Below are 24,664 nucleotides of genomic sequence, written 5' to 3' on the forward strand. Positions count from 1 at the left end.
CCTTCGAAAGAACCTGGAACCTACACGTGATTTGCTGGAAGCAGGAGCAACTCCATCATCTATACACAGTAGAATGCATCCTACAGTAGGCGCCGTATGACAGTTACGCATAGCATAGTTTTTTTTTACTGCGTCCCTATGCATTTATCTGTCAATTGACGATTGTTTAGTTTTCTACCGCACGGTCATCTGCGCTATCACTGTGCCTGTCCGGATCCGGATTGTGTTATTTATTTGTCTGTGCAGCAGCAAAAAGTTATCCAACCCATCACTTTACAATGGATTACGTCGATATACAGGCCGTGGAATCGAAGCTTACCGACGTGACGGTCACACCGATTCCGATGATAAAGAATGCCCACACTAACCACAGCACCGGCGGCGGCGGCAGCAGCAGCAGCAACTATGGAGCCAATCACACGGCCAACATCACCATTACCCCACAGGTAAATCATCGTAACAGCCACAACAACAGCAACCACCACCACCACAGTAGTGTGTCCGGAGCGGTCAACGATGGTTCCTCGGGAGCGCTAGCACTAACCGTAGGATCGAACCATAGCAACAGCAACAACAACAACGCCAACAGCAGCAGCAGCAGCAGCAACAACAATAGCAACAATAGCAGTGCTGCGAATCTGGTAGCCCCGGTGACCACGTTCAATCAGTTCCCCAACAATGCCGGACTGTCCAAGTATGCTCAGCTTTTGATGGTGATCGAGGAGATGGGACGGGATCTGCGCCCGACGTACTCGGGCAGTCGCAACTCGGCCGAACGTTTGAAGCGGCTGATCGTACACGCACGCATTCTCGTCCGGGAGTGCTTGGTCGAAACGGAACGATCCGCCAGACAGTAGTTGGTCCGAGCTGCCTTTGGGCAATGGGGGAGGGAGTCACCGCTATCTCTCCGTCATTCATTCACGTCTATCTCATTCTTCAAGTGCATTCGTTTAGCGCTCCGTTGGCGTTTAGGTCAGGGGACACAGTGGCTACGCTGCTGTTCCAGCGGTTCATGATGGGGCGACGTTTAATATATAATCCATAGTACAAACAAGCGATGAGCGCTAATGTTTCGATAATAGCGGAAGCAGGGCACAACCAGGATGTTTAGTAGGAGCGCGCGCGTGTGTGTGTGCGTAATCAGTTAACGATAGAGAAGGAAAGAGAAAGAGAAAAGGAGAGAACGCTGGAGAGCAAGGGAGACGAGAGCAGCCTTAGCAAATAAGATTATAGACTGTGTATTTACGATGCGCTCGAAACGCCAGTTTTTGATGTAGCGAACAAAATGTATACCAAATCCTTCATTCACCTTCCGACGACAAAACAGCATGCAGCATGTATACAGATTGTATGTAGCGAGAGCAAAACGATCAGTGTGGTACCGTGGGAGATCTGATGGAAAATGCTCTCTTTTTTTTCTACAAGACATAAACAAGCGTAATAAAAGACGATACAAATGGTGTAGCCTTTAACTATATACAATGGATTGTAGCCGTAACCAGAGGATAGGTTCGTAAGGGCATAAATAAACGCGTATTTTAATGTAAACCATGTTAATTGTGGCTTGTGTTTAGATGATTTCCCGGGGTGTTACTTTATGGCGGCGGTCACTGTACCGTAAACGGAAGCAGGTGAAGCAACGAACCAGGGCACTGTAAACACTTTACTGTTGACAAACAATTAAGCCATTCGTTCTCGATTATCCGTGCTGAATAGTTTTTCGTTCAACAAGCGCAGCGAAACCTTTGGCGTAAGCTTCGTGCAAACAAGTTTTATGCCTTCGGAAAATCAATTACCAAATCTTTTCGGCGCTTGCATTTTGCTTTCCAGAAGTGTGTGTGTTTTGGCCGTACCGTGTTAAGAACACTGCAGTTTGATGAAGTAAGCGGAAGAATTCTCTCATGTAGCTGGGTGGCGTGTGTTGTGCGTGTGCATATGTGCACACGGATGCGTTCGCCTGACGTTTGGTTGTCCGCAAGTTGCTAACAAAAAGTCTATCAATTTGTGTTGTTTTCGTGCAAACTAGCTGGTAGCGAGAGCGGAGGAGTTTAAGGAAATACTGAATCAAAACATTATTCGTCCGGTGGTGCTAGCGTTCCACGCGTTAAGATGCGACAGTGGTCGAGAGGTCCGGTATAGGTGGTGGCGTGTTTCTGTCGCAGCTCACTCAAACGATGCTACTCTTCCACACACAGGTTAATGCAGTGCGTGCACACGATGCACACGGCCGCAAAGAAGCAGCGTAAACAAATACGCAATAGGAGCACTATTCTGCGCGAGCGGGCTCACCCGGTGCAAGGTGATTGGTGAAGAGGGCCCGAAGCTTTACCGACGCGACGCTACGGTGTGCCGCCGTACGTAATGGTACATGCCTGACGGAGGAAGGGGGTTCACAGCACCACCAGCAGATTCGCGCGTGACCCGCAGCAACCTGTCCCGGTCGGAAAGGTGACAGACGACGCACTTACGACTGCTACGATTTCTAAACAATGAACGCGCCATATCCGACACCGAACGCATGCTACACGGACATCAAGCAGGGCATCCTTTCCTACACGCTACCCCTGCGCACCGATCTGAGCGATATTCCGGGACCGCCCATTAGCTTGCTGCCAACCCCGCCCCACAGCCTGCTACCAAACGTCGCGCAGGACAAATCATCGTCCTCCTCCGGGCAGAAGAAGAAGCGCCGCGCGTACGTGAACGAAAGCGAGGAGGCCCGGGCACGCCGACTAGCGCGCAACGCAGAAAGGATGCGGCAGAAGCGCGCCAACGAGACGGAGGAAGAGTACCGGCTGCGGCTGGCCAAGAATGCGGAAAGCAATCGACGGAAGCGACAAAACGAGACTGATCTAGAGCGCACCATCCGCCATGCCCGCAGTGCGGCACGCGAACGCTTACGGCGCGCGATGGAAACGCCCGAGCAGCGGGCGGTACGGTTGGCCAAGCTGGCCGAACGGATGCGTATCGCCCGTGCCAACGAAACGCCCGACCAGCGGGCCATGCGGCTGGCCAAGAACGCGGCCAAAGCGAAGGAGCGCCTGATGAAGGAGTCGCCCGAGCAGTGGATCGAGCGGAAGCGAAAGAAAGCGGAATACGCCCGGCGCAAACGGAGCGGCAACCCGAACAGCTCTGCCGGCAGCAGCAGCAGCAACGATGCGGCCATACACAGTACGCTCGCTTCGCCCGAGCTTTCCTACGGCCATAGCTACGTCCCCGACCTTGGCCACGGGGTGCCACCGGACGTGAAGGACATCAAGCTGATAGCCTCGCCGAAGCAGCACGGCGGCAGCGGCGCACAGCAACCGGAACAGATCTACAGCACACCGCACCTGCCCTTCATGGGGCACGAGGTGAAGGCGGCCGATTTTCTCCCGGGTGCGGTAGTGCAACACCCGGGCGCGACCGCCCTACACCACCACGACCTGTCCAACCCGAACAACGTGCTAAAGTTTCACGTGCTACCCTACTCGCTGCCGCCTGGTGCAGCGCCACCGGCGGTACCGGCTGGCCCCGGTATGCCGCCCCATCCCGGACATACGGTGTACAAACACAGCAAACATTGAGCGGACAAAATGGGTGGAATTTAATGTAAGAATCGACAACCTCCCCCCCTCACGGAAACGATGGCAAACGTTTCCTTACGCAAGTGCAGCGTACAGGGGTTGAAATTACGTACAGCAAAATTCACAATTGAACTTTGTGTGCAAACAAAACTAGGCAATACATATATACAAACCTATCCATTACTGACACGATAAGCTTAAGCGAGGCAAGGTGAAGCGATTGTAATTTTTCTAGTAGTGCGCGTTAAGGAGTTTCCCTTTTTGTTTTTGTTTTTATGTTTTAACACCAAGAATAATAGTGGCGAAAATTACGCACGAGAAGAAGTATGCTGTAATCGACGAAACATAAAGATGGATTGCTTCCTGTCCTTTTGGTAGTTTGTAAACACACACAAATTGTAAAATAAAAGAATTTAGAATATCACTGCAATTAAACAATACTTTACTCGGCTCATCTCAAACTGGAAAGTTTGTGCAACCATTAGCCATGCGTTAAAGTTTGCGCGAAAATTTGCCAACTCGCAACAACGTTTCGCATACGGCGTGGAACGCACTGTACTGCAAACGTGACGACTGGGCATTGGACAGTGCAAAGTACTGAACACGCGACTGTACACGCGCGTAGCTTTGTCAAATTTTTGATGAATGTTTGACAAGGATCATTTTCCATACCAGAGGGAGAAGAGAAAAGCGACCAGAAAGAAAAAAAGCTGCAAGTTCGCCCAAAAGGGTGTTATTGATCCAAGCCAAGAGGAAAATTGACAGTAGAATTGTGCAGGCGTGCGAATTATTGATAGTTTTGTTTTGAAAACATCCCGACCATTGGCTTACGGTTCCGCTTCAACGCCTCAATTGCAGTGTGTCTGGGTGTGTGCTCGTGTATGTGTGCATTCGGTATGTGTGAGGACAATTGGCACGAAATATGAATGGATTTTTCCAAATCAACACATATTACAATGAGTTTAAGCAAGAGGTTGACGCTGCTTACGCCGCTGCACCGATTCCTCCGCAAGCAGTCCAGCAGCATCACCAGCAGCCGCAGCCACAACGGCAGCAACAACAACAACGGCAGCAGCAACAACAACAACGGCAACAGCAGCAGCAACAACGCCAGCAGCAGCAACAACAACGCCAGCAGCAGCAACAACCACAACAACGGCCGCAAGTAGCTGTAAGCGAGAGCAGTGTCACGTCCACCCAGCACACGCTGACCCTGGGCAGTAGCAGCAAGCAGCAGCCGGATCTGAGCAAAAACCAGCGCCGTTTTGTGCACGAAACCGAGGAAGCGCGGGAGAAGCGGCTGTCGCGGAACGCGGAGCGTATGCGCCAGAAGCGGGCGATGGAAACGGAGGAACAGAGCCGGAAGCGTATGGCCGAAAACGCGGAGCGCATGCGACGGAAACGGGCGGCCGAGACGGAGGAAGCATACCGTATGCGAATGGAACGCAACGCCGCCTTCAAGATGACGGACGAGTATCGGCGCCGGCTGAACGAAAATGCCGAGCGCAATCGGCGAAGGCGTCAGAACGAAACCGAACTGGAGCGCAGCATCCGGCGGGCACGGAGCGCCGCCCGGGAACGGTTGCGCCGGGCGATGGAGTCGCCCGAGCAGCGGGCCGTCCGATTGGCAAAGCTAGCCGAACGGATGCGCATGACGCGGGAACGGCTGTGGACGACCATGGAGACACCGGAGCAGCGGGCAGAACGGTTGGCGCGACTGGCCGAGCGGATGCGCATTGCTCGGGCGAACGAAACGCCCGAACAGCGTGCCCTTCGGCTGGCCAAGAATGCTGCTCGGGCGCGGCAACGCTTCCTGAACGAGTCGCCCGAACAGTGGATCGATCGGAAGCGGAAAAAGGCGGAGTACGCCCGGCAGAAGCGGGCGGCCGCAGCCCTCGGTATTGAGGGCGCCATCATCACGTCAACCAGCAGCGCGAGCGCACCCCCCGGTCCCAGTCATGCAAGCCATGGCTTACAGCACGCTTCCGGGCCCTCGGTTGGCTTTCCGGGCCATGCCCCATCCACCCTGCCCGAAACGATACTGCATGCAACCGGCGGGGCACAACAGCCGACGGGTAGTAGTAGCAGTGGCAGCAGCAGTACCGGCGGGGGCTCATCCAGCAGCAAACAGAAGCATTCTTCCGCGGCGGGGCAACTACACTCGGAGCACATTTACGCCACGCCACAAGTCATATTCAGCGGTGGCGACTTCAAACCGCACGAGCTGCTGAACGTAAACGGGCAACACTTGGTCATGCAGGCGGACCCGAACTGTCCCAACAATCTTTACAAGCTGCACATTCTACCGTACCCCTTCCCGTCTGCGGCGGCATCAGGCAGTGGCTCCGCTCCGCACGCCGACCAGCCGAGTGCGTACAAAACCAAGTAAACGAGTCATCATCATTTGCGTGCGCCAAACCAACGTGGCCATATGGTGCAGGAGATCAGGAAGCTGCTGCTGCACACGGTTAGGCCAGAGCAGGAGCAGAGAACTATAATAGTTTACGCAAGTAGGCGGCACTATAGCCGGCAACCATTTATGGTGCGTGCGTACCGCCATTTACAGGGCTAATCCGGCAGAAGACGGCAGCAGAAAAAGAAACAAAAACACAAAAACATTTTTAATTATCTTAAGCATTGATTGAAAGTTGCAATTACGCAAAAGTGTGGTGTTATGTGGTATTTTAGGTTTAGTCTTTCTCGGTAAATTTGAGCTTCGGGTATGAAAGAACGATATCATCGACAAAACGTACGCATCAATCACCCCGGAAAGGGAACGTTTTTTCTTTTCTTCACGCAATTTTGTTTTATTTATACGCTTTATAAAACAATATGCGAAAGTTTGAAACGAGTTACATAGGTTTGCATCTTCCCTGAATTAGAATTCTTTCCACGTAGTGTGTACATGAAGTAGAAACTTTCATCCGCTGGTCGCAATGCGATAACTAATAGAATCTAATTGTCGAAAAATAAACTCTCAGTGATTATAATTAGTTGTTTGGCCTTTGGGTTCAGTAGATGGTTAATCAACATATCCTTGTCGTAACGAAGCACGCGGTCATGGCTGCCTTTCAATCACGTCCTGTCTGATCGCTCCGACAAACACATCGAAGGTTCAATTATCATCTGGACTTTGTGCCCTTTCCAACACCCAACATCGTTAGAATCAATTCTATTCTATTCTATGTGTTTTAACGTATGTTTCCCGAAGGATAAACAGATTGTTTTTGTTATTCTTGTTCTCTCCAACATAAAAAAATGCATTTAAAATTCCACCCAACCCATACAACTACTGCCACCACTGTACGCAAACGAGTATGCAAATCCTTCCACACATGCAGGTAAACGTGGCCCGCAGGCCAAACCACCGATTTTCGTGAGCTCGCCAACACTCCAAATCGGTGCGATATTCCCTCGCTGGCGATGCTTTTTGTAAGTAGTTGTGACGGTTTATGACGTTTCGAGCGAAGGTTTTTTAGGGTTCAAGATGGCCGCCAAAAAGCTATTGAACTTTTAACGGTGATTTTATTAATGGATTTATTCTGTGCCGGTGCTGACGAGGCCATTTGCGTGCTCGAAGCATGGTGTGTGCTTGCTGAGCTGTGCTGCGAATCAGTTATTTGGCCGGAGACGAAGCCAGCAGTTATGAGCTTAAAAAGGTAAAAAGCAGTTATGAGCCAGTCAAAAAGGTGCTTAAATGCAACATGCCATACGCCACTCCGCGCAGAATCGTACAGTGAGCTTGAGGGCTGGGTTAGATGGAGGAAACAGACTTTGACGTTGACGATGAAGAGATCTCTCGAGGCAGCCCGGGATCGAATTTACACATGGCACATCAAAATCTTTCTTGGGTGGTGCCGTCGCGCCAGTTTTGGTCTCCCACACATGTGACGATGCAGGAAAAGTGGCTGCAAAATAACAAGAAATACATCAGAATAAGCGCTTACTGTAGCACTGCCGAGTAATCATAACATACCGACCACGGCGATCTTCTGCGTTGCACACCAATTCAAAACTCTTTAGCTATTGGTCCAATAACACTTGCACCCATTTTCTATTGATTTTTATGCACAATAATCTACAAAACTTCTAATTCACTCGGTTACTCGGTTTGTTTATGTTTTTTCACGTGCCCATTCGCGCGAAAGAGATGGCATGACACAACGAGCGAGAACATACACACCTCGGTATATGGTGCCCGTAAATTGTCACCAACACAACGAAAGACATATGAACAAAGGTGGATGAAGTGTTTGGAAAGAAGAGGGAGAGGAGGGCACAAAAGCGCACCTCGAAACGAACACTGTAAGCGAGTAAAGGACGGTTAGAGAAAATGAGCGAGATGCAGCTATTTTTGAACGTCAAAAACCCTCGCCTTGCCCAACGGGCGTCCGCATCCACCGCTGCAGAGCTGCACCTGAAGTTGTTTTGTATATTGGCTTTGCGAAAAAGAAAAGTTGTGTTTTGAACAGAGAGTTCTTTTTTTTTGTACCACACTTACGATTCCAGATCCTTTCTGACAAACGAGCGCGGTGGGAACAGTTGCGAGAGGGATCTGCTGGCACCCCGCACCCGTGCGCGCTCCCGTAAAGGCAAGCATGTAAACACACCAACCAGCAACTAAATATGAATGGATTCTTTCAGCTCAATCCATACTATAATGACATTAAGCAAGAGATCGTGGTCCCATACGCAGCAGCACCTGTCGTGGCGACCACCTTGCCGCAAACAATACAGAGCAGCGTCCCGCAACAACTACAGCAGCAGCAGCAGCAGCAGCCAGGAACCATTAGTGCCGGTGACGATCGTTCCGTAAGCGTACCGCACCACCTGTCGCCCCTGTCGAAAAGCCAGCGACGGTTTCTGCACGAAAGCCCCGAAGCCCGGGCGAAGCGGTTGGCGCGGAACGCGGAGCGTATGCGCCAGAAGCGGGCCGCCGAATCGGAGGACGAGTACCGCAAGCGGATGGCCCAGAACGCGGAAAGGATGCGGAAGCGGCGGGCGGCCGAATCGGAGGAGGAGTACCGGAATCGGATGCACCGCAACGCGGAAAACAAGTACAGCGAGGAGTACCAGATACGGCTGGCGAAAAACGCCGAGCGGAACCGTCTGCGGCGGCAAAATGAGACTGACCTCGAGCGCAGCATACGGCGGGCCCGTAGTGCGGCACGCGAACGCTTACGGCGCGCGATGGAAACGCCCGAGCAGCGGGCGGTACGGTTGGCCAAGCTGGCCGAACGGATGCGTATCGCCCGTGCCAACGAAACGCCCGAACAGCGGGCGTTGCGGCTGGCCAAGAACGCAGCCAAAGCGAAGGAGCGGCTGCTAAACGAAACGCCCGAACAGTGGATCGAGCGGAAGCGAAAAAAGGCCGAGTATGCGCGGCAAAAGCGCAGTGCGGCAGCCACCGCCGGCAAACTGGGCCTCTCGACCACCTGCAACTCCTCCAGCAGCAATGCCAGCGCACCGTCCGCGGCGGGCGGCAGCGAAACGGCGGGCTTTAGCCATGCGCCGACCGCAACCAGCAGCACGTACAATCTCGAACCCACTCACTCCCTCGTGTCGCTGTCGACGACGGACCTGAAGGACATCAAGCTAATATCAGCACAAAAGCCCGGCCAAATGTTGCAGCTGCCGGAGCAACTGTACGCTACGCCCCACATCCCGTTCAACGGGACCGACCTGAAGCCGCCGGAGTTTTTAACCAGCAGCGGGCAAGCGGCGACGAGCGGCCAGGGCGGCCCACCCCACCACATCATGCAGCCCGAGCTGTACAAGTTCCACATACTGCCCTACACCTTCTCCCCCACGGCCGGTGCAGTGCATCCGACGCAGGCGGACTACAAGGGCAAATAGGAAGCGTGCACCTCCATAGCTATAAGCTATATTGGATCGTTTTGTCATTTAAAGCTTATTTGCGCTTAAAGTAAGGAAAGAGCCTGTGCTAAGCTCGCACGGTGGCCTTTCTGTTCTTCTTCTTCTCAGCAACAGCCCTTTGTGTTGAAGGAAGCGAATGCCAGGATAGAGTTAGGTTCCCCCCTCGTTCATCGCAACAATCGCTAGAACACGTGGAGCACACGTGCGTGGGTCAGATTAGCATCATACAATGTAGCGATCCCCTTTTATGGAGTGAATTAGCATAAGTTAGCCAGTCTGTCGATGAACAAATAGTGGTACTTGTAACAAGTTTAGTTCGAATGGTGTAGAGAGGTTCATTATCACAAGCGAACAAGGGTGTAAAACGTTGTGTTTGAGGTAAACCTAATTATCCTAGTCACTTTCGTCATAAGAAAAAGGTTGAATAAAATGGTACTAGCATTACTACATTGCCGTTTGGGTTTAACTGCGACATCCAACACCACAAACCAGATGCCAGCAAACAGTAAAGCTTATCGGGGGAGCGCATGATTATGTTGAGATTTTGTTTAAACATGATTTATGTTGAGCACGCGTGACCTAGCGCAGCTACTAGAAGAGGATGTAAAGCATTGAAACCACAGATATAGATGCAACATAAAAATATGTAAATAATAACATGACAACACAGTCCAACATAAGTTATGTTCCTCTGTTCTATCGTCACGGTTTGGATTGAACAGAAAGGCAATCGTTTCGCCGCTGCCTATTACACCGTTCAGATCTGGTAAGTGATCTTGTAACAGTCTATGGGCAATCAGCTAATGAATGGCACCATCCGATGATGAGCTGGCTCAATTACACATCCTAACAAAAAGAACCGTAAAACACGTGTTCCGTAAGTTCGTAATTTGGTTTTCTAAATTATAATCAAATAAACAATCGCCTCGTTTTAGGTCATTAGGCCATACCATTGCATCCATTGCATCAGTTGCAAAGCCCCCATATTAGAAGACCCCACCAATGAGTAAAATAAATATCGAAACTATAACCTCACACGACACCGAACAACCGGCCGATTCGATCGAATGGTGTCCGCACGACGGCTGGCAGGACGTTTTCGTATGCGGCACTTACCAGCACGAGCGCGATGAAGAACCGTCCTCCGCAAATCGAGTAGGCCGAATACTATTGTACCGGTTCGGTGCTGGACCGGACGGTGGTGGACCTACGGATGATACGCTCTCGCTCCTACAAACGATTGACAGGTCGGCCGTTTTAGATCAAAAATGGAACCCACGGACAAACCATCAACTGGCAGTGGCCGGTGCCGATGGAACGCTAGCACTCTACGCCCTGTCCGATACGTCCGGGCAGCTTCACCTCGAACCACAGACAACGTCAACGCTTGCGGGCGATGAAACCGAGGAGCGTAATCTGTTAGCGTTGGCGCTTGATTGGTCGCCCGATGGAAAACGGATCGCTGTAAGCGATTCGCACGGTTGCATCCAGCTGTTGAACGTTGAGGATGGTGTCCAGCCCGTGCACAGCTGGAAGGTGCACGGGTTTGAAGCGTGGACGTGTGCGTTTAGTCGGCATAACGAAAATATCGTCTTCAGTGGTAAGTGAATGGAATTGCTTGCCGACGGTTCCGTCGCCTTCAAATTACTCACACAGATTGGATCTATTTGGCAGGTGGCGACGATTGCTTTCTGTGTGCGCACGACGTACGCTGTCCGGGCGAACCGATCATGAAGGGTAAAAATAAAACTCACTCGGCGGGAGTCACCTCTCTACTGTCCTTTGCCGGGCGGGATCACATTCTACTCACCGGAAGCTACGATGAAAACGTACGTCTGTTTGACGAACGGCAGCTGAAGTGTAGCGTTTCCGAACTGCCGCTGCACGGTGGCGTCTGGCGCTTGCGGTCGAATCCACTCCGCGAGCCGGATGCAATTCTATGCGCCTGCATGTATCATAACTTTAGCGTGGTTCAGCTTAATGCAGACGATTCGTTCGAGCTGGTTGGAGTGTACGGGGAACATGAGAGCATCTGCTATGGTTGTGATTGGCAACAGGTTGGGAAAGGCTACCGTTCCGGTAGAAACGTGATTGCGACTTGCTCGTTTTACGATCATAAACTATGCGTATCGGAGGTAACTGTAGCTTAGCTAGGTTAATAAATATACGAAGCGCTTACCAGTTTTGGAAATGTTTTCTACAGTAACTTGTGAAAGTAGTCGGATGTACGCGAATCTCCAAGAAAGCTGTACCGATACTGAAACCCTCGGCCGTATTACCGTTTTCTAGGAAATTTTCAAAGCATGCCTAGGTGGCAAAATGGCTTCAACATTCGATTTGACAGTTATGACAGTTCTGTGACAGTTGGTACAGGGACCGAACATTGATGTCGCTCATGCGGCGCCAGATGGTTTTGTTGCAAATACCGCATAACGTCGATTAGAAAACAATTGCAAATAAGACACGAAGCTTTCAGCTTTTGCTTAACTGAGGTGTGCATAAGTGAAAAACAAATGAGTCAAAATACATTTGACAACATCCCATTGGACGGAGCTGTGACCGCTACCTAACAGCTGTCAAGCGTTTGGAACAAACATCTGTGAAATAAGAAGACCAAGAAGCATTATCAACATAAACACTTTGGCTGTGCGGGAAATACACATTTCCTACGATCCGATGAAAATTCGACGAACTTTGCGCGTTGCAACATGGCTAGCCTAGTACAGCAGGAAACGCCGTGTGGTGTAATATCCGCCATCTGGAATATAATTACCAGTGCCCAGGGAGAAGAAATCGAACAGACAAAGTTAGTTGAGCAGCTTGCCGATGTGCTCGAAGATACGGGTAAGCATCATGACAAGAAGCATCCAACCAATCCAGTCGTTCTACATTGAAAAGTCCTTTATTTTCCTAACCCACCGTAAAAACACAGAATTGGCGGAACGGCACGTCCAGGCGGCCATTTCCGACGAGCTAATAGTGGAGTGCGCCCGACCAAAGCACCGCGGAAGACAGAGACTAACTCCCACGTACACAGTGCCGGCAAACTGGCAAACGTACGCCATCCCGGACGGACAGCCGGACAAATATTGCTACGAGTGCCACCAGGTTGGCAGTGTGGTGAAATGTGCCGGCTGCGTCCGAAGCTTCCACGAGGGCTGCCAGAAAACGGGCGACGAGCGGCAACTCGAGCTGGAGCAGTATTTGTTGAAGCAGAGGCACATTACGGTGTCGGCAGTCAAGGCGCGGACGGCGCGGGGCAGGCAAAGGCGGTCCTCGGCCGCATCGCTTGCGGTCACAGAAGAGAGCACCGTCTCGTCGATGGACCTGTCGGCGGCTCAAGGCTCCGTCGAACACGCTGACAGTACGGGGCTCGGGCAGCACGGTTCGGCGGACGATTCGGTGGACGTGATTGTGGGCGAATCGCTTGCCAACCGGATAAAGCACGAATCCGACGACACATGCAGCAGCATCAAGCGGGAAGAGAACGTGAAGGAGGAAGGCTTGCCGACCGTCGACGACGCAATGTTTGTGGGTATGGTGCGACCGCCCAACCGGCGCCTGGAGAGAAGCCTCAACACACCAACGGTCAAGCCGGAAGTGTCGGACAGGGAAGGTAGTGCGGGCAGGGAAGGCAGTGATAATAGCAGTCAAGCGGCTAGTGACACGATCGCGCCCCGTTACTGCTACGCCTGTGAACTGCTGCGGCATAGCTCCAATCAGGCACCTTCCAGCATTGAAAAGAGCGAGCTGAATTATCTTTTAAAGTTTGTAGTCGAACAATATAAATCTTGGGTAAGTATGGGCGAAAGCTAAGCCAAGCTAAAGGTTTCAATCACACACGCGCTCGTTTTGTTTTGCTTTCAGATTCCAAAGGATACATTTTCAACCTCCAAGTTCTTGAGGGATACCGCTCGCCAAACGCCCGTGGTGACGCGCAAGACCATTGATATTTGCCGCAAGATGCTGCTGCGCATTCCCACATCGTTCGCGGACGTACGGGAAAAGATCGCAAGCGAGCAGTACGCCCGGTTGGAAGAGTTTCACGTTGATTTGCTGGACATTGTGCATAACGTTGCCATCATCCATGGAGGTAGTGCGCGTTTACTGCTTGCAAACACGGTCTCAAATAGCTTCTAATCCCTCTACTCGTGTCCCCTGTCTGTAGATACTTCGACGGCCTACAGTGCTGCGATGTACTTCCTAGCGGATTGCGTGTACGATCTGCGTGAAATACGCCACTGTTCGGACTGCTATCGCCACTCGGCCGAGAAAGCCGAACCGGATTGGTTCGCTCGACCGTGTCGCACCCGGCACGAGCTGGTGTTTGCCAAGCAGTCACGCTTCCAGTACTGGCCGGCGAAGGTCGTGCGGGTGGTAAACAACCTGTACGATGTGCGGTTCTTCGGCGGAAATCATCCGCGAGCGCTAATAGATGCGGGCTGGGTTAAGCCCATCGATACCGAGCTGGGCACGCTCGGTGTGAAGGATAAGCATGGAGGCTTTCAGCTAGCGATGAAGGAAATGTTGAAATATCAGTCACTCGCGGAAGGATTCAGAGATCATTTTGCCTTTACGTCCGTCACGGAGCAGATGCAGGCAGCGGTGGTTACCAGAACGGTGGAAAGTGTTTTGCCGCCGGAGTTGCGCGATGGCGCTGGTAGACAGAGTACATCCTTGGGCGGTGAATTCACAGCGCGGACCATGAAGAAGAGACAGCGGAACCAGAGAAACAAGCAGCCCAGTGTGGTGCATCAGTCTGTACCGCTTGGTGCAGTGAGGTGAGCAGTAGTACCCCTGAAGCAAATCGTGATGTGCTTTATTTTATTTATTTGTTTTATTTATTAATTTTGCTTCACAGCCCACCACCGACTGTTGCCAGCACAAATGGCAGTACTATATCGACGCGGTCAAAACGTCGGGAAACGGCCTCCCATCAGCATACACCAGCCAAAAAGACACGCTCCAGCACCCAAGCAGTCGCCCAATCGCCCGAGCAGGATTCGGTCGAGCTTCCTCTACAGCAGTTGGACTGCGCGCTCGATGGCAATCATAACGGGTACGATGGTGAGGTAGGCGCTTCCAGCTCTACACGTGTAGCTCGCACGAAGCAGAATGAAATTCTACGGTTCCCGGAAAAATACGACACATTTCGGGTACGCAAGCGTTTAACTCTCGGCAGGTAGTTTTGGGTTCAACTAATATTCTTTTCTAATTCGAAAACACCCAGCTAAAGCAACTGTTTCAACAAGTAACCGATCTGGAGGAAACGAAACAGGTCGCTCTAAAGCTGCTGCAGAACAAAGAGCAGCACTTTGCCCGCAAACTGGAATGGTTGAAGGAAACGCACCAGCACCAAATAAGTGAAATTAAGAAAAGGCAATGGGTAAGTAGCGATTGCGGACGTTTGCTGATGTACTTAAGCTGTTCACTAACTACTACACCCTATCTTTGCAGTGCGTGGTGTGTGAAAAGGAAGCCCGAATTCCGTGCTGCTGGAATACGTCCTACTGTACGACCGACTGCCGCGAACGGCATTGGCCAGGGCACCAGCGGCAACACCCGATCGCGAGCCACAGTAATCGTTTTTCCTAGTCACACAAACGACAGCGTATTCTTTGCGCGAGGTCTCTCACGATCTTCCCGTGGGACTATCTCTTCAGCGCACCGAATGACGTGTAGTATAATCCGGCATGTGTTTCTTGAATTATTTTGCTTTTCTTTGCAATGCCTAAATTGCATTTTATTTCTCTGTGTTTAACACGACCGCTAGTAGCTAGAATTGAATTAATTGTGATGCTATTGAATTTCATGTTTAGGTTCTGCACGTTTGTGCAAAACAAATTCATTAAGATTGAATGTGAAGCCCCCGGGGGATCACGCGGTTACAAGTTTCACAACATTTCATTTTATCGTTTGTTTCCTTTTTCTGCAGCCGTGTTCAGTTTTGATAGGTTGATTTTCTATAGTTGAAATAAAGTGAATTTTCTTACGATTTGAATTCTACTAAGAAATTAAAAAAAAAAGAAATGGACTACACTTTTATTGCTATACTATCATCCGTCCACCTCGACGAAACTCTGTGCTGTACAATTCAACTCTGCAGCTGCGATCCGGCACGACTTGTGGCCGGCGGTCCTTCAACGGGGACAATATCATTTCCTGCACCAGTTGCGGATAGATGCTTCAGCCGTTGCCGTTCCACATCTCGTCGTACTCCTTCGTGCAACCGTTCACTAGAGCCGGGCGGAAAGAAAGGAACAGGCAACAAGCGCTTTCGTATTAATGCCGTTCGTCAGCAAACAACCAACTCTCCCTTTGCCAAAACTTACCGGTCAGCGGCTTGACTGTAGTGGACGTAAGCGATTAAACTGCCACTCGCGATACAGGCGGAAAGGAAAGTTAATTTGGCCACCGTCGACATTATTGTGCGCGTTCGCTTCCCGCAACGATGAGGTAAACCAGTGCAATCGCAGCCCGTTTGACGTTTCTCGTACATAATGTAAACAAACCCCACCACCTCCTTTAGACACTCCAGCCTCCTGCTCCTTGCCATGCGTGCAATGTCAAGCATTTTCGTTTGCAACGTTATTTTATTAGGACAAAAAAAGAAACAAAATGTAGTAAATTCACCACCATTATGGAGTCTTTAAAAAATGCCAACCACAGCACACCGGCACACATGCAATAGCATTTTGGCAACCGGTGTGCTGAGCAGGGTGAATACAGTACGGCGCTGTAAAGATCAGTCCTCCAGTTCAGTCCATATAAGGTCGTTCAGCTCGTGCCCATCCGTCCACTGCAGCACCTTGGCTGCGTACGGGTGCTCCAGCTTTCCGATCGCACCCTGCAGCGCATCGTGGCAGGAGTAGCCACGTCTGGCACAGGCGTACCCATTGCTGCCGAGCCGCAACATCGGACACACGTCGTTCTTGCCGTCCCCGGCGTAGAACACCTTCTCGTAATCGACCTGCCGCTCGTCGTGCTGTCGGCGCAGGAACTCTTCCATTATTTTACCCTTGCAAAGGTTCTTCGAGCTGAGCGAGCACTCCGTCTGGTAGTGGTACGGGCGCAGCTCCAGCAGCCCGCTGCCATCGAACCGGGCCGGATTTGTGAACACGCTGTGTATGTACGAGCCGATGTCGTTGAAATCGTTCCACAGCCGTATGAACTCCGAGTTGGAATCGCTTATGATGATCACGTCGAACCCGTGCCGCACCAGGTTGCCGATGCACGACTTCATCCCGGGCACCTCCGGTATGCCGCGTATCGCCGACGCAATGTCCATCGGCTGGAAGCCGCCCTGGTGCAGCAGCCGGAAGACGCGCTGCATGTACGGGATCCAGCCGCAGGAGCGCAGTATGCTTTGCACGTCCGGCGGTACCCCGCCCGGCCCGAGCAGATCGCGCACCACTACGTCCGTGTTGTGTTCGCAGACGGTGTGATCGAAATCCAGCACGGCCAGCCGCTTCAGCAGCCGTCCACTGCTGGAGAACATCCTTACGCGGCTGCCGCGTCGCTTGCTGTTACTGTTTGCCGTGTTTGGTTTGTGTGTTTGCTGCCCCGGAACCACTGAATAGAAACACTCACTCCCCAGGCGAGTACAGGTCGCGACGAGCTGGTGGTGTGGCAGTTCAGCCCGAAACTGCACTCATGAATGGTAAAGTTGGACCGACGGACGATTTGCCGATGCTGCAGAACATCTCCTTCGGTAAACCCGTGTGTGGCCCGCGGCTGCGACGGAGAATTCTCGATGTCGTCTTGTGGATGTGGATCTATTTTAAATGAGAAAGTTCAATATCAACCTAGTGTGTGCCGATAGCGGAAAGCGTTTGTGCAGGTGAAAGGGACACACCGCCGGCGATCAGGGTCGTGCGGAAGAAGATGGATTCGGTTGGTCCACTTTTCGTCAACAACAATTACAACAAGCACGGCACTGTGACTGCAGGATACGCCACAAACCAACATACACACACCCACCCAACCGACCGACCGACAGCTTCTTGCGCAGCAGATGACAACAAAACAAAACAAAACAAACAATTTACAACGCGCTCACTACGGAAACGACAAAGAAGGCGCGCGCGCGTGTATGTGTGTGTGTGTGAGTGCGCACGGAGGACGAGAGGGCGCGCGCAAATGATACAGCTCGCGAGTGCGCTAGGAGTGCGCGGATGCAAAGGGCATTGGAAGCAGGTCATTTATTTTGTTTCTATTTTGTCGTGTCAGGGCGCGTTGGAGCCAACAAAATGGGTGAGTATCGTTTTACTCGGTTTCGGTTGGTGAGGTCGATGCAAAAGTATGATGCGTTCACAATTGCAATTGCACGCAGCGGTGCAGCTTAACCGTGGAATTTCACAACAAATAGGGAATAATTATCAAAACGTATTGGAAATCCTTTTGAGAGTTTGATAATCACTATTTCAAACGACCTTTTACCGGAAAGTTTTATGTATTTTCAATCGTGGAAGTACATTGCCTCGATCGTAAAAAAAAATATGGCGCAAATCGCTGGCGTTTTTTTGCGCAACTTAGCACATGTTCAGCAAACGAGAGCGGCTCACGAGATATGGGGCCCAACACACAGACTACAGAGGCGATTGATTTGCTTTGGCATGATCATGCATGCAATAGATTTGCTTTTATTTTTATCCACAGACTCTTCTCCTGTTTTCATGTACGTATCTTTTTAGAAATTAATTACTCTTATTTTATGTTCGTTTTATTATTTCTATCGACGGGACTACAAATCCAGTCCTGTTTCGTACAGATGCATTTGGTTTTGTGGTAGAGCTTTGTCGTGTTTGCACATTTTTTTTATTTTATTAGAATTTTTTATGTTTATGTGTTGACTTTCTGTGGATTTTTGTGGCCATATCGTGTAAAAGATGTCACAGCTCCCCATCGGAGAACAGCCCGGAAGAGTTTTGAATTTCGCTCAGTTTTGTAGGAGCCCCAGGAACCCCAGGCAATCGTTTAATCTGGGTGGGATTAGAGTTCTATTATTGCTATTTACTCACCATCATGTGAACGACCAGGTTGGTACTTGGAAGTACAAACCATTGAGCATTTTCCTCTGAAACGAGCATAGTTTTCCCCTTATCGATGTTTGGTCTGGTTCCCAACGTCAGAAAAAAAACAAATCCCGTCTTTTGCTATTTGAAATAAAATTAACGATTCCATTAGAATCGTCATCTGCCATCATCTGCTGCAAGTGTGAATAAAGATGTAATGAATTTTGAAACCAGCAGCAGTTTGAAACCGCAAATATTGACGTTTTTGTACAGCGGCACAGTTTTTTTGCAGCGGCACAATGTCTACTACATGAAAGCCAAGAGGAAATTCAACATTAGAGGACATCATGTGGTTAACACGTTCAGCCCGGCACTGTTTTTCATCGAGTTTCCGCTCTGCGGGCGTCTAGAACGCAAGCAGTGGATTTTCGCCATAATTTCAAGACTACTGAACGCGGCTGAACGTGTTAACTATCAGTTGAATTATTTACAATTCAAATATTATTTCCGTAAGAATCTAGTTGTGATACTGATATCGATATTGTATTGAGATTTCTTATGATTAAATTAGAGAATGAGAACAGGATAAGCGGATAGGAAGAAAATATATCTTCTTCTTCTTCTTCTTCTTCTTTGGCTCAACAACCGATGTCGGTCAAGGCCTGCCTGTACCCACTAGTGGCCTTGGCTTTCAGTGACTAATTGATTCCCCCCCATAGCAGGATAGTCAGTCCTACGTATGGCGGCGCGGTCTATTTGGGGATTGAACCCATGACGGGCATGTTGTTGAGTCGTACGAGTTGACGACTGTACTACGAGACCGGCCAAATTCACATATACTTGGGATTTAAATTTCTTTTTCATTAAGAGCCTTCTAATTTTAATGGTTGGAGCCTTTTATTCTCCTAAATCGATCTAGGGTTGACTATTATTTACAATTTATGCAATAACGATTAATTTATATATAATGATGGAGTGTATTGATCAACTGTAATTGTTTATTTATTTTTTATTTTAATTAAATTAAATTATCTACCAAATATAAGCTATTTTCTAGGATCTGCTTATAGCTAATAGCTATTGGCTGGTATTGTTGAATCCGTCCGTAGCGGGAACATACGGCGCTAACTCGGGATCCTAAGGATCGCAACACATTTCATGTGCCCGGTCCTACAACACCTCGGTTATTAGCGGCTATAGTTACTAGCAACCATCTAGTACGTCACAAAAATGAATAAAAATGAGTGTCGTGACGTACGCCGGGACTACGCACGGATTCAATGATACCATCGATTATCGACAAATTACAAACTACTTTATAAGATTTACAAACTACAACTTTTTACTATTCATAACTTATCTTTGCAGAATGAAGGTTCGGTACTTTGTAAATTCTATTCTAGATTTTAGGTAGTTATTCTAATATAAAACGAAACGAAACATCATAACGCTTCAATTGTAATGTAAACAAATTGAAAAGTGGAAATATGCTGCACAACTGGATATGCAACTGAAAATAAAATCAAATTTTCAGTTTCTAAACGACGATTGGACGGTCAACCGGTATACATCGTAATCCTTGTCAATATATTTAATTCAAATGCAATTTTAGAAGCCTTGTCTCGCGTCAGTCTTTCCCTTACCATGACTCATCATTTGCCTATGTTAGGATTTTTTCACGATATCTCTCTTTGCACGAAAAAATCTTTGCAACAATAGTATGTTTATTTCAATAGTACATGCAAACGGCGTTGGGAGCACGCTTATAATGTGTGTGTGAATGCTACTGTATGTTATCATAGTGGCATAGTTTTCATATCTTTATAGTGGTTCATATCTTCTTGGTTATATAGAATTGTATTGTTTAATAGAGCTATGCGATCGGCTTTACATGCAATATTGGACCGTTTTGTGTAGGTTTTTTTGCAGAATATATGTATATATTTTGTATGTCTCTGAAACGGTCAGACCGTATGGCTAGAATATCAGAAACACTCAAAAACATTTAAAAAAAATCACTCCTCTTATTCATGTCTTGTATAATGTCATGCAATGCTTTTTTGTAAATTTATGTATAATGCGTAGTTTTCATCGAAAATAAGAGAATTGTTTCAAATAAATAATTTCAAATGCAATAATTTGTCTTACTATCACAACTATCAAGTCGTTCGTTTGTATCAAGTTTGCCTTCGTAGTGGTGAGTGGTCAATGAATCATACTACAAACCAAACAATGCTGAAAGAATAATTTTCTAACTCAAGTTGCATCCAGCAGCATACCTATCCCTGATTTTCGACCTTTTCTTGCAAAATTTCCACCACATACAATTTTTTTCTTCTTGCATTTTGCTCAGAAACTGTCCTGGGATATTGATCATTAGTGATAGCGCGCTGCATTAAGTCGAGAAAGAATTCCCTCATTATTCGATGGCAGTCAATCGGTTTTACGCAGACAGTGCTTTTACTAGGAACACACATGTAAGGGCAGCACATAAGGGAGGCAAGAAGCAAATGGCATATTTTGGCAAGGCAATTCTCGTTGTTGCAATCTTTGGCACTGGGGTGGTGTGGTGGTCCGTAGGGATGGAGCGCAGTTCCGAACGCTAGTCCGGTGTGATCTGCTCCAGCACCTGGTCGATCCACCCGGCGTAGGAGGAAACGCGCGTGTACAGCCCGGGCCGGTCGACCGTACCGCAGATGCCACCGTTCGATGTGATCCCGACGACGTAGTAGCGATAAGCTTGTCCGATCGGTCTGGCCGACGGAAGCTTCAGCTGTAGCGGACCGCCCGAATCACCTTCGCACGTATCCTTGCCACCGTTCGGGTCGCCGGCGCACAGTTGACTTGGCAGCACGCCATGGCGCAGGCGTCGGCTCCGGTACAGCAACTGGTTGCACTGGCTGTTCGGTACGATCGGTATCTGTACGCGCTGCAGTATCATGGATGGGTCCTCAACTGGAACAGGGGAATGGAATGACAAAAAAAAACGAAACAAAATTACTATGGTTGTAAAAATGAGAATTTACAATTCTATAATAAAATCGAACTGAAGAAAGAACCTAAAGAGGGTGATAATAATGCGCCCAACTCATTTGTAACCATTCGCCAGCAAAACCACATACCACTTTTTTACGGAATGTATGTGTTTCACAATTTAGAAAAATGGGAACCTAATCTCAAACCAGTTGCGTGATAATGCCAAGCGTGAGATCGAACCATATGTTCCTTGGCCTACAAAAAAAAAAAAACCCCGTTTCTCACTCGCTCTTCTCACTTCTCACAAACTTTCCAGATCGCTATCAAAATTAGCAGAAAAAGGAGTTTTTTTTTTAATGGTAAAATATAAGATACACACTCAAATTCAACGCACAATCTGAAACAGGGCTTCAATATGCTACTCAACAGTTCGCTAAGAAAATGTGTGATTTTATGGTTTTTCTTTTTTTTAATTTGTTGCTCTCTTTTCCTAACCGCGACAAGCAACGATATGAAGAGAAATTGCACTAGTTTTTCGCACAAAATTACAACATTTAAGATAAGGGACTATGGAACCAGTTCACGGAACTACGTATTTATACAAGAAAAAGCGCTGATCGCGAGTGTTGATGTGCCATGGTGGCCGAAACTGTTCACAATCATAGATGATGTTTCAGGGGTTGGAACTGGTTTGCGAGAAAATGACTGCTAACGTTAGTTTTACGTTTGTCACGTCACCCTTAAGGCAAGTTCACTTCATTAAAAATCTCCAGAAAATGTCAAAAACTGGTGGCCTCATTTGCCTTGTTTTGCAGGCACAATTGGTGTTTATTAAATGGTTTCACAAATTATCCATCACGATCAAAGATGATCGGTATGTTGTACAGCAAATTTACAAAAAAGAACACCACTGCAATAATACCGTATCACAAGTGGTTATCTCACTCACTCATACACACTTCCACACACACATAATTGACTGATTACTGCAACGATACCGTATCACAAAGGTTGGTTCGACGCGTCGCAATAACTTACAGTGGCCAAGTTTGCCCCACCCGGTAGCGATCAATGGCACGTTCTCGGGGATCGTTTCGCTTCGCCAGAGCAGCGCCGGCTGGATGCTGGATGCCACCGGTGACTCTAGCCGTATCAGCGCAATATCGTTGTACGCAAGCACACCGCCATATCCCGGATGCAGCACAACGTCCCGCACGCCAACGTACAGCGCGGGGCGGCGCAGATCATGCGCACCGAGCTGCACCACCGTCGGGGGATGGGACATGCCCGTGTGGGCACAGTGTGCCGCCGTCAGGACGAAGCGGTCCGAGATCAGCGTACCGCCGCAGAACCATTCGTACCCGTCGACACAATCGCCCCCATCGGCTTGCAGGCAGGACCGTCCCAGCACGGCCATATGGGGGAACTCGTCGGCGGTCGCGCTGTCACCACCCACTATAGCACCGACCACTGTTACTAGGTGGAAGCATCCGCCGAGCCACAGAAGCGCCACTGCCAGCAATGGTAACTTCATCTTGTCTCGTCGATAACGTCTTCACGCGCAGCTCATGGGCAGGTCAGGTTAATTCTTCGGTTTAGTAAAAAGGTCCTTTTGAGCCCCAAAACATTCACTGTCGCACTAGCACAACTACACGGCACGATTGCAAATGTTCACACGCTTAATTTGCACTCTTTCTAATCAACTCGTTCAACAACGGAACAAACTGGAACTGGTCACATCCTGGACAAGGATATACTGCGCAACAGTACGCTCGCGGCACACACAACCGTTGCGTTCTTCCAGCCGACGCGGAATGAGCGCACCATCGATGACCGTGCGCGATTCGAGCGACCGCTGCTGACCGAAGTGTGCTGCTCTCGCGCTCGATACGTCATCGTTTCAGCGTACAGCTAGCCCGCGGACGGGACGCGCGAAGATCAAGAATCTACACGAACCGCCGTGGTGGAGTGGCTGCTGCTGAAGAGCTGCTGGTGTCTTGGGTGGCCGAACGTCGTACAACCCCACACGCACACAGCTTTGCTGGCGTTTCGGGCGCTAAGGAGCTTTGAAGGTTGCGTACGCTGTGCAGGGCCGACCGTACCGGGTAGGTGCGATCCATCAGGTTCATGACGTCACACCACGGCACAGCACAGAAGTGAGCGGGTGAGTCGTTGAAGTATGATCACAAGCGTGGAAGAAGGGATGCTACAGAAGAAAGACCGGCGAGGAGAGGGAGGCAAGATGTTCGCCGGCATCGTGTGTGAAGCGAAGGCGTGCGAACGGACAAAACGGTTCCGATAGGGTTGTCACTAACTTTAATGACCTTCGTGCGCCACACCAGAAGGTTTTAGGTTCATTTTCATAAACCATTCGCACGCTTAGCGTAGCAAAAGATTCTTCCGAAACAGAAACCGGGTTTTATCTCCGTTATCAATTCTAATCGGCCACACGTGCCGCAATGTCCTAGTGCGTGTGTGCGTGTGTGTGGGTAGTGGAAAGCCTGTTCTTCTGGTAGGTTTATTTTTAGCCCACCCGGTTTTTAGTTTATAATTTTGTTTTATTGTATAGCTTCCACTCATTAATGACGGCCATTGTAGCCACCGTCGCTAGAAGCTAGAATTTAGTTGAAATTTGAAATGTAAATGTATCATTACTTCCTTTGCTTTATCACCTGTTGCCGTACATACATTAAATTAGTTAAAAATGTTTCAAACAGTCAGTATGCTGTGAAACAATGTACATGCAAACACTGTGGGACAATGTTAAGGCACGAGACATTTGTTTACTAATTTCACTAAAACCTAATGCAAATAGTTCGGGATATTCCAGAGCGTGACGCACCCCCCCGAGTGATTGCGAAAGAATCAATTGCAGCGGGAAACAGACCGTTTCATCTATTATTTAAATGAGTCAAACACATTGCTGAATATTAAACGTTAGCTAATTAGGTGCCGAAAAGTTTACTTTTTAATTTATAATGAGACAGAGAGAGAGAGAGAGAGAGAGAGAGAGAGAGAGAGAGAGAGAGATAGATAGAGAGCGAAAGAGTCCTTTAAAAAGTGCCTCAAAATCCAAAATGTGTTGTTTAATGTTCTGTTATGTTTTTTAAGTGTCTTATCGATAGTTTGTAGCGCAGCTTTGTAATGGATATAATGGGCTGTTTCAGGATTTCCCTGCGTGTACCAGCTCTGGCATGCCATATATTTTATTCCATTTAAGATATTATGACA

The 24,664-nt window shown here is 49.0% G+C and overlaps 7 protein-coding genes across 9 annotated transcripts; 4 read left to right on the forward strand and 3 right to left on the reverse strand.

The window, feature by feature from the left end:
* The first annotated feature begins 147 nt into the window (after positions 1 to 147).
* LOC120898641 (cyclin-dependent kinase 2-associated protein 1) lies at positions 148 to 1,557 on the forward strand. Its single transcript, XM_040304763.1, has one exon. It carries the CDS (start codon positions 279 to 281, stop codon positions 855 to 857), a length of 579 nt encoding a protein of 192 aa, XP_040160697.1. The 5' UTR covers positions 148 to 278; the 3' UTR covers positions 858 to 1,557.
* Positions 1,558 to 1,686: 129 nt separating this feature from the next.
* On the forward strand, positions 1,687 to 9,887 carry LOC120897716 (chromatin modification-related protein eaf-1-like). The gene is made up of 5 exons (XM_040302781.1): positions 1,687 to 2,128; positions 2,196 to 3,560; positions 4,471 to 5,953; positions 6,908 to 6,998; positions 8,159 to 9,887. The coding sequence occupies exons 2-5, from the start codon at positions 2,490 to 2,492 to the stop codon at positions 9,420 to 9,422; spliced, it is 3,909 nt and encodes a 1,302-aa protein (XP_040158715.1). The 5' UTR covers positions 1,687 to 2,128; positions 2,196 to 2,489; the 3' UTR covers positions 9,423 to 9,887.
* An 88-nt stretch (positions 9,888 to 9,975) lies between these two features.
* LOC120898640 (diphthine methyltransferase) lies at positions 9,976 to 11,638 on the forward strand. Of its 3 annotated transcripts, none has more exons than XM_040304760.1 (3): positions 9,976 to 10,320; positions 10,379 to 11,043; positions 11,118 to 11,638. In XM_040304760.1, the coding sequence occupies exons 2-3, from the start codon at positions 10,446 to 10,448 to the stop codon at positions 11,591 to 11,593; spliced, it is 1,074 nt and encodes a 357-aa protein (XP_040160694.1). In that variant the 5' UTR covers positions 9,976 to 10,320; positions 10,379 to 10,445; the 3' UTR covers positions 11,594 to 11,638. The 3 variants fall into 3 exon arrangements, with proteins under 3 accessions (XP_040160694.1, XP_040160696.1, XP_040160695.1); XM_040304762.1 differs by having other exon boundaries at positions 10,387 to 11,043; XM_040304761.1 differs by having other exon boundaries at positions 9,976 to 10,209.
* Positions 11,639 to 11,893: 255 nt separating this feature from the next.
* On the forward strand, positions 11,894 to 15,350 carry LOC120897623 (zinc finger MYND domain-containing protein 11). Its single transcript, XM_040302635.1, has 7 exons — positions 11,894 to 12,287; positions 12,376 to 13,238; positions 13,311 to 13,536; positions 13,612 to 14,224; positions 14,305 to 14,599; positions 14,674 to 14,829; positions 14,901 to 15,350. Exons 1-7 carry the CDS (start codon positions 12,152 to 12,154, stop codon positions 15,036 to 15,038), a joined length of 2,427 nt encoding a protein of 808 aa, XP_040158569.1. The 5' UTR covers positions 11,894 to 12,151; the 3' UTR covers positions 15,039 to 15,350.
* A 107-nt stretch (positions 15,351 to 15,457) lies between these two features.
* Positions 15,458 to 16,162, reverse strand: LOC120897626. Its single transcript, XM_040302638.1, has 2 exons — positions 15,776 to 16,162; positions 15,458 to 15,679 (listed from the first exon to the last, which is right to left on the reverse strand). The coding sequence occupies exons 1-2, from the start codon at positions 16,015 to 16,017 to the stop codon at positions 15,538 to 15,540; spliced, it is 384 nt and encodes a 127-aa protein (XP_040158572.1). The 5' UTR covers positions 16,018 to 16,162; the 3' UTR covers positions 15,458 to 15,537.
* On the reverse strand, positions 16,017 to 17,462 carry LOC120897625 (pyridoxal phosphate phosphatase PHOSPHO2-like). Its single transcript, XM_040302637.1, has 2 exons — positions 17,299 to 17,462; positions 16,017 to 17,218 (listed from the first exon to the last, which is right to left on the reverse strand). The coding sequence occupies exon 2, from the start codon at positions 16,939 to 16,941 to the stop codon at positions 16,189 to 16,191; it is 753 nt and encodes a 250-aa protein (XP_040158571.1). The 5' UTR covers positions 16,942 to 17,218; positions 17,299 to 17,462; the 3' UTR covers positions 16,017 to 16,188.
* Positions 17,463 to 19,337: 1,875 nt separating this feature from the next.
* On the reverse strand, positions 19,338 to 23,819 carry LOC120897624 (serine protease snake-like). Its single transcript, XM_040302636.1, has 2 exons — positions 22,472 to 23,819; positions 19,338 to 21,412 (listed from the first exon to the last, which is right to left on the reverse strand). The coding sequence occupies exons 1-2, from the start codon at positions 22,965 to 22,967 to the stop codon at positions 21,060 to 21,062; spliced, it is 849 nt and encodes a 282-aa protein (XP_040158570.1). The 5' UTR covers positions 22,968 to 23,819; the 3' UTR covers positions 19,338 to 21,059.
* Positions 23,820 to 24,664: the final 845 nt, after the last annotated feature.

The sequence above is a fragment of the Anopheles arabiensis genome, chromosome 2, assembly GCF_016920715.1.
Source record: "Anopheles arabiensis isolate DONGOLA chromosome 2, AaraD3, whole genome shotgun sequence".
Lineage (NCBI taxonomy): Eukaryota > Metazoa > Arthropoda > Insecta > Diptera > Culicidae > Anopheles > Anopheles arabiensis.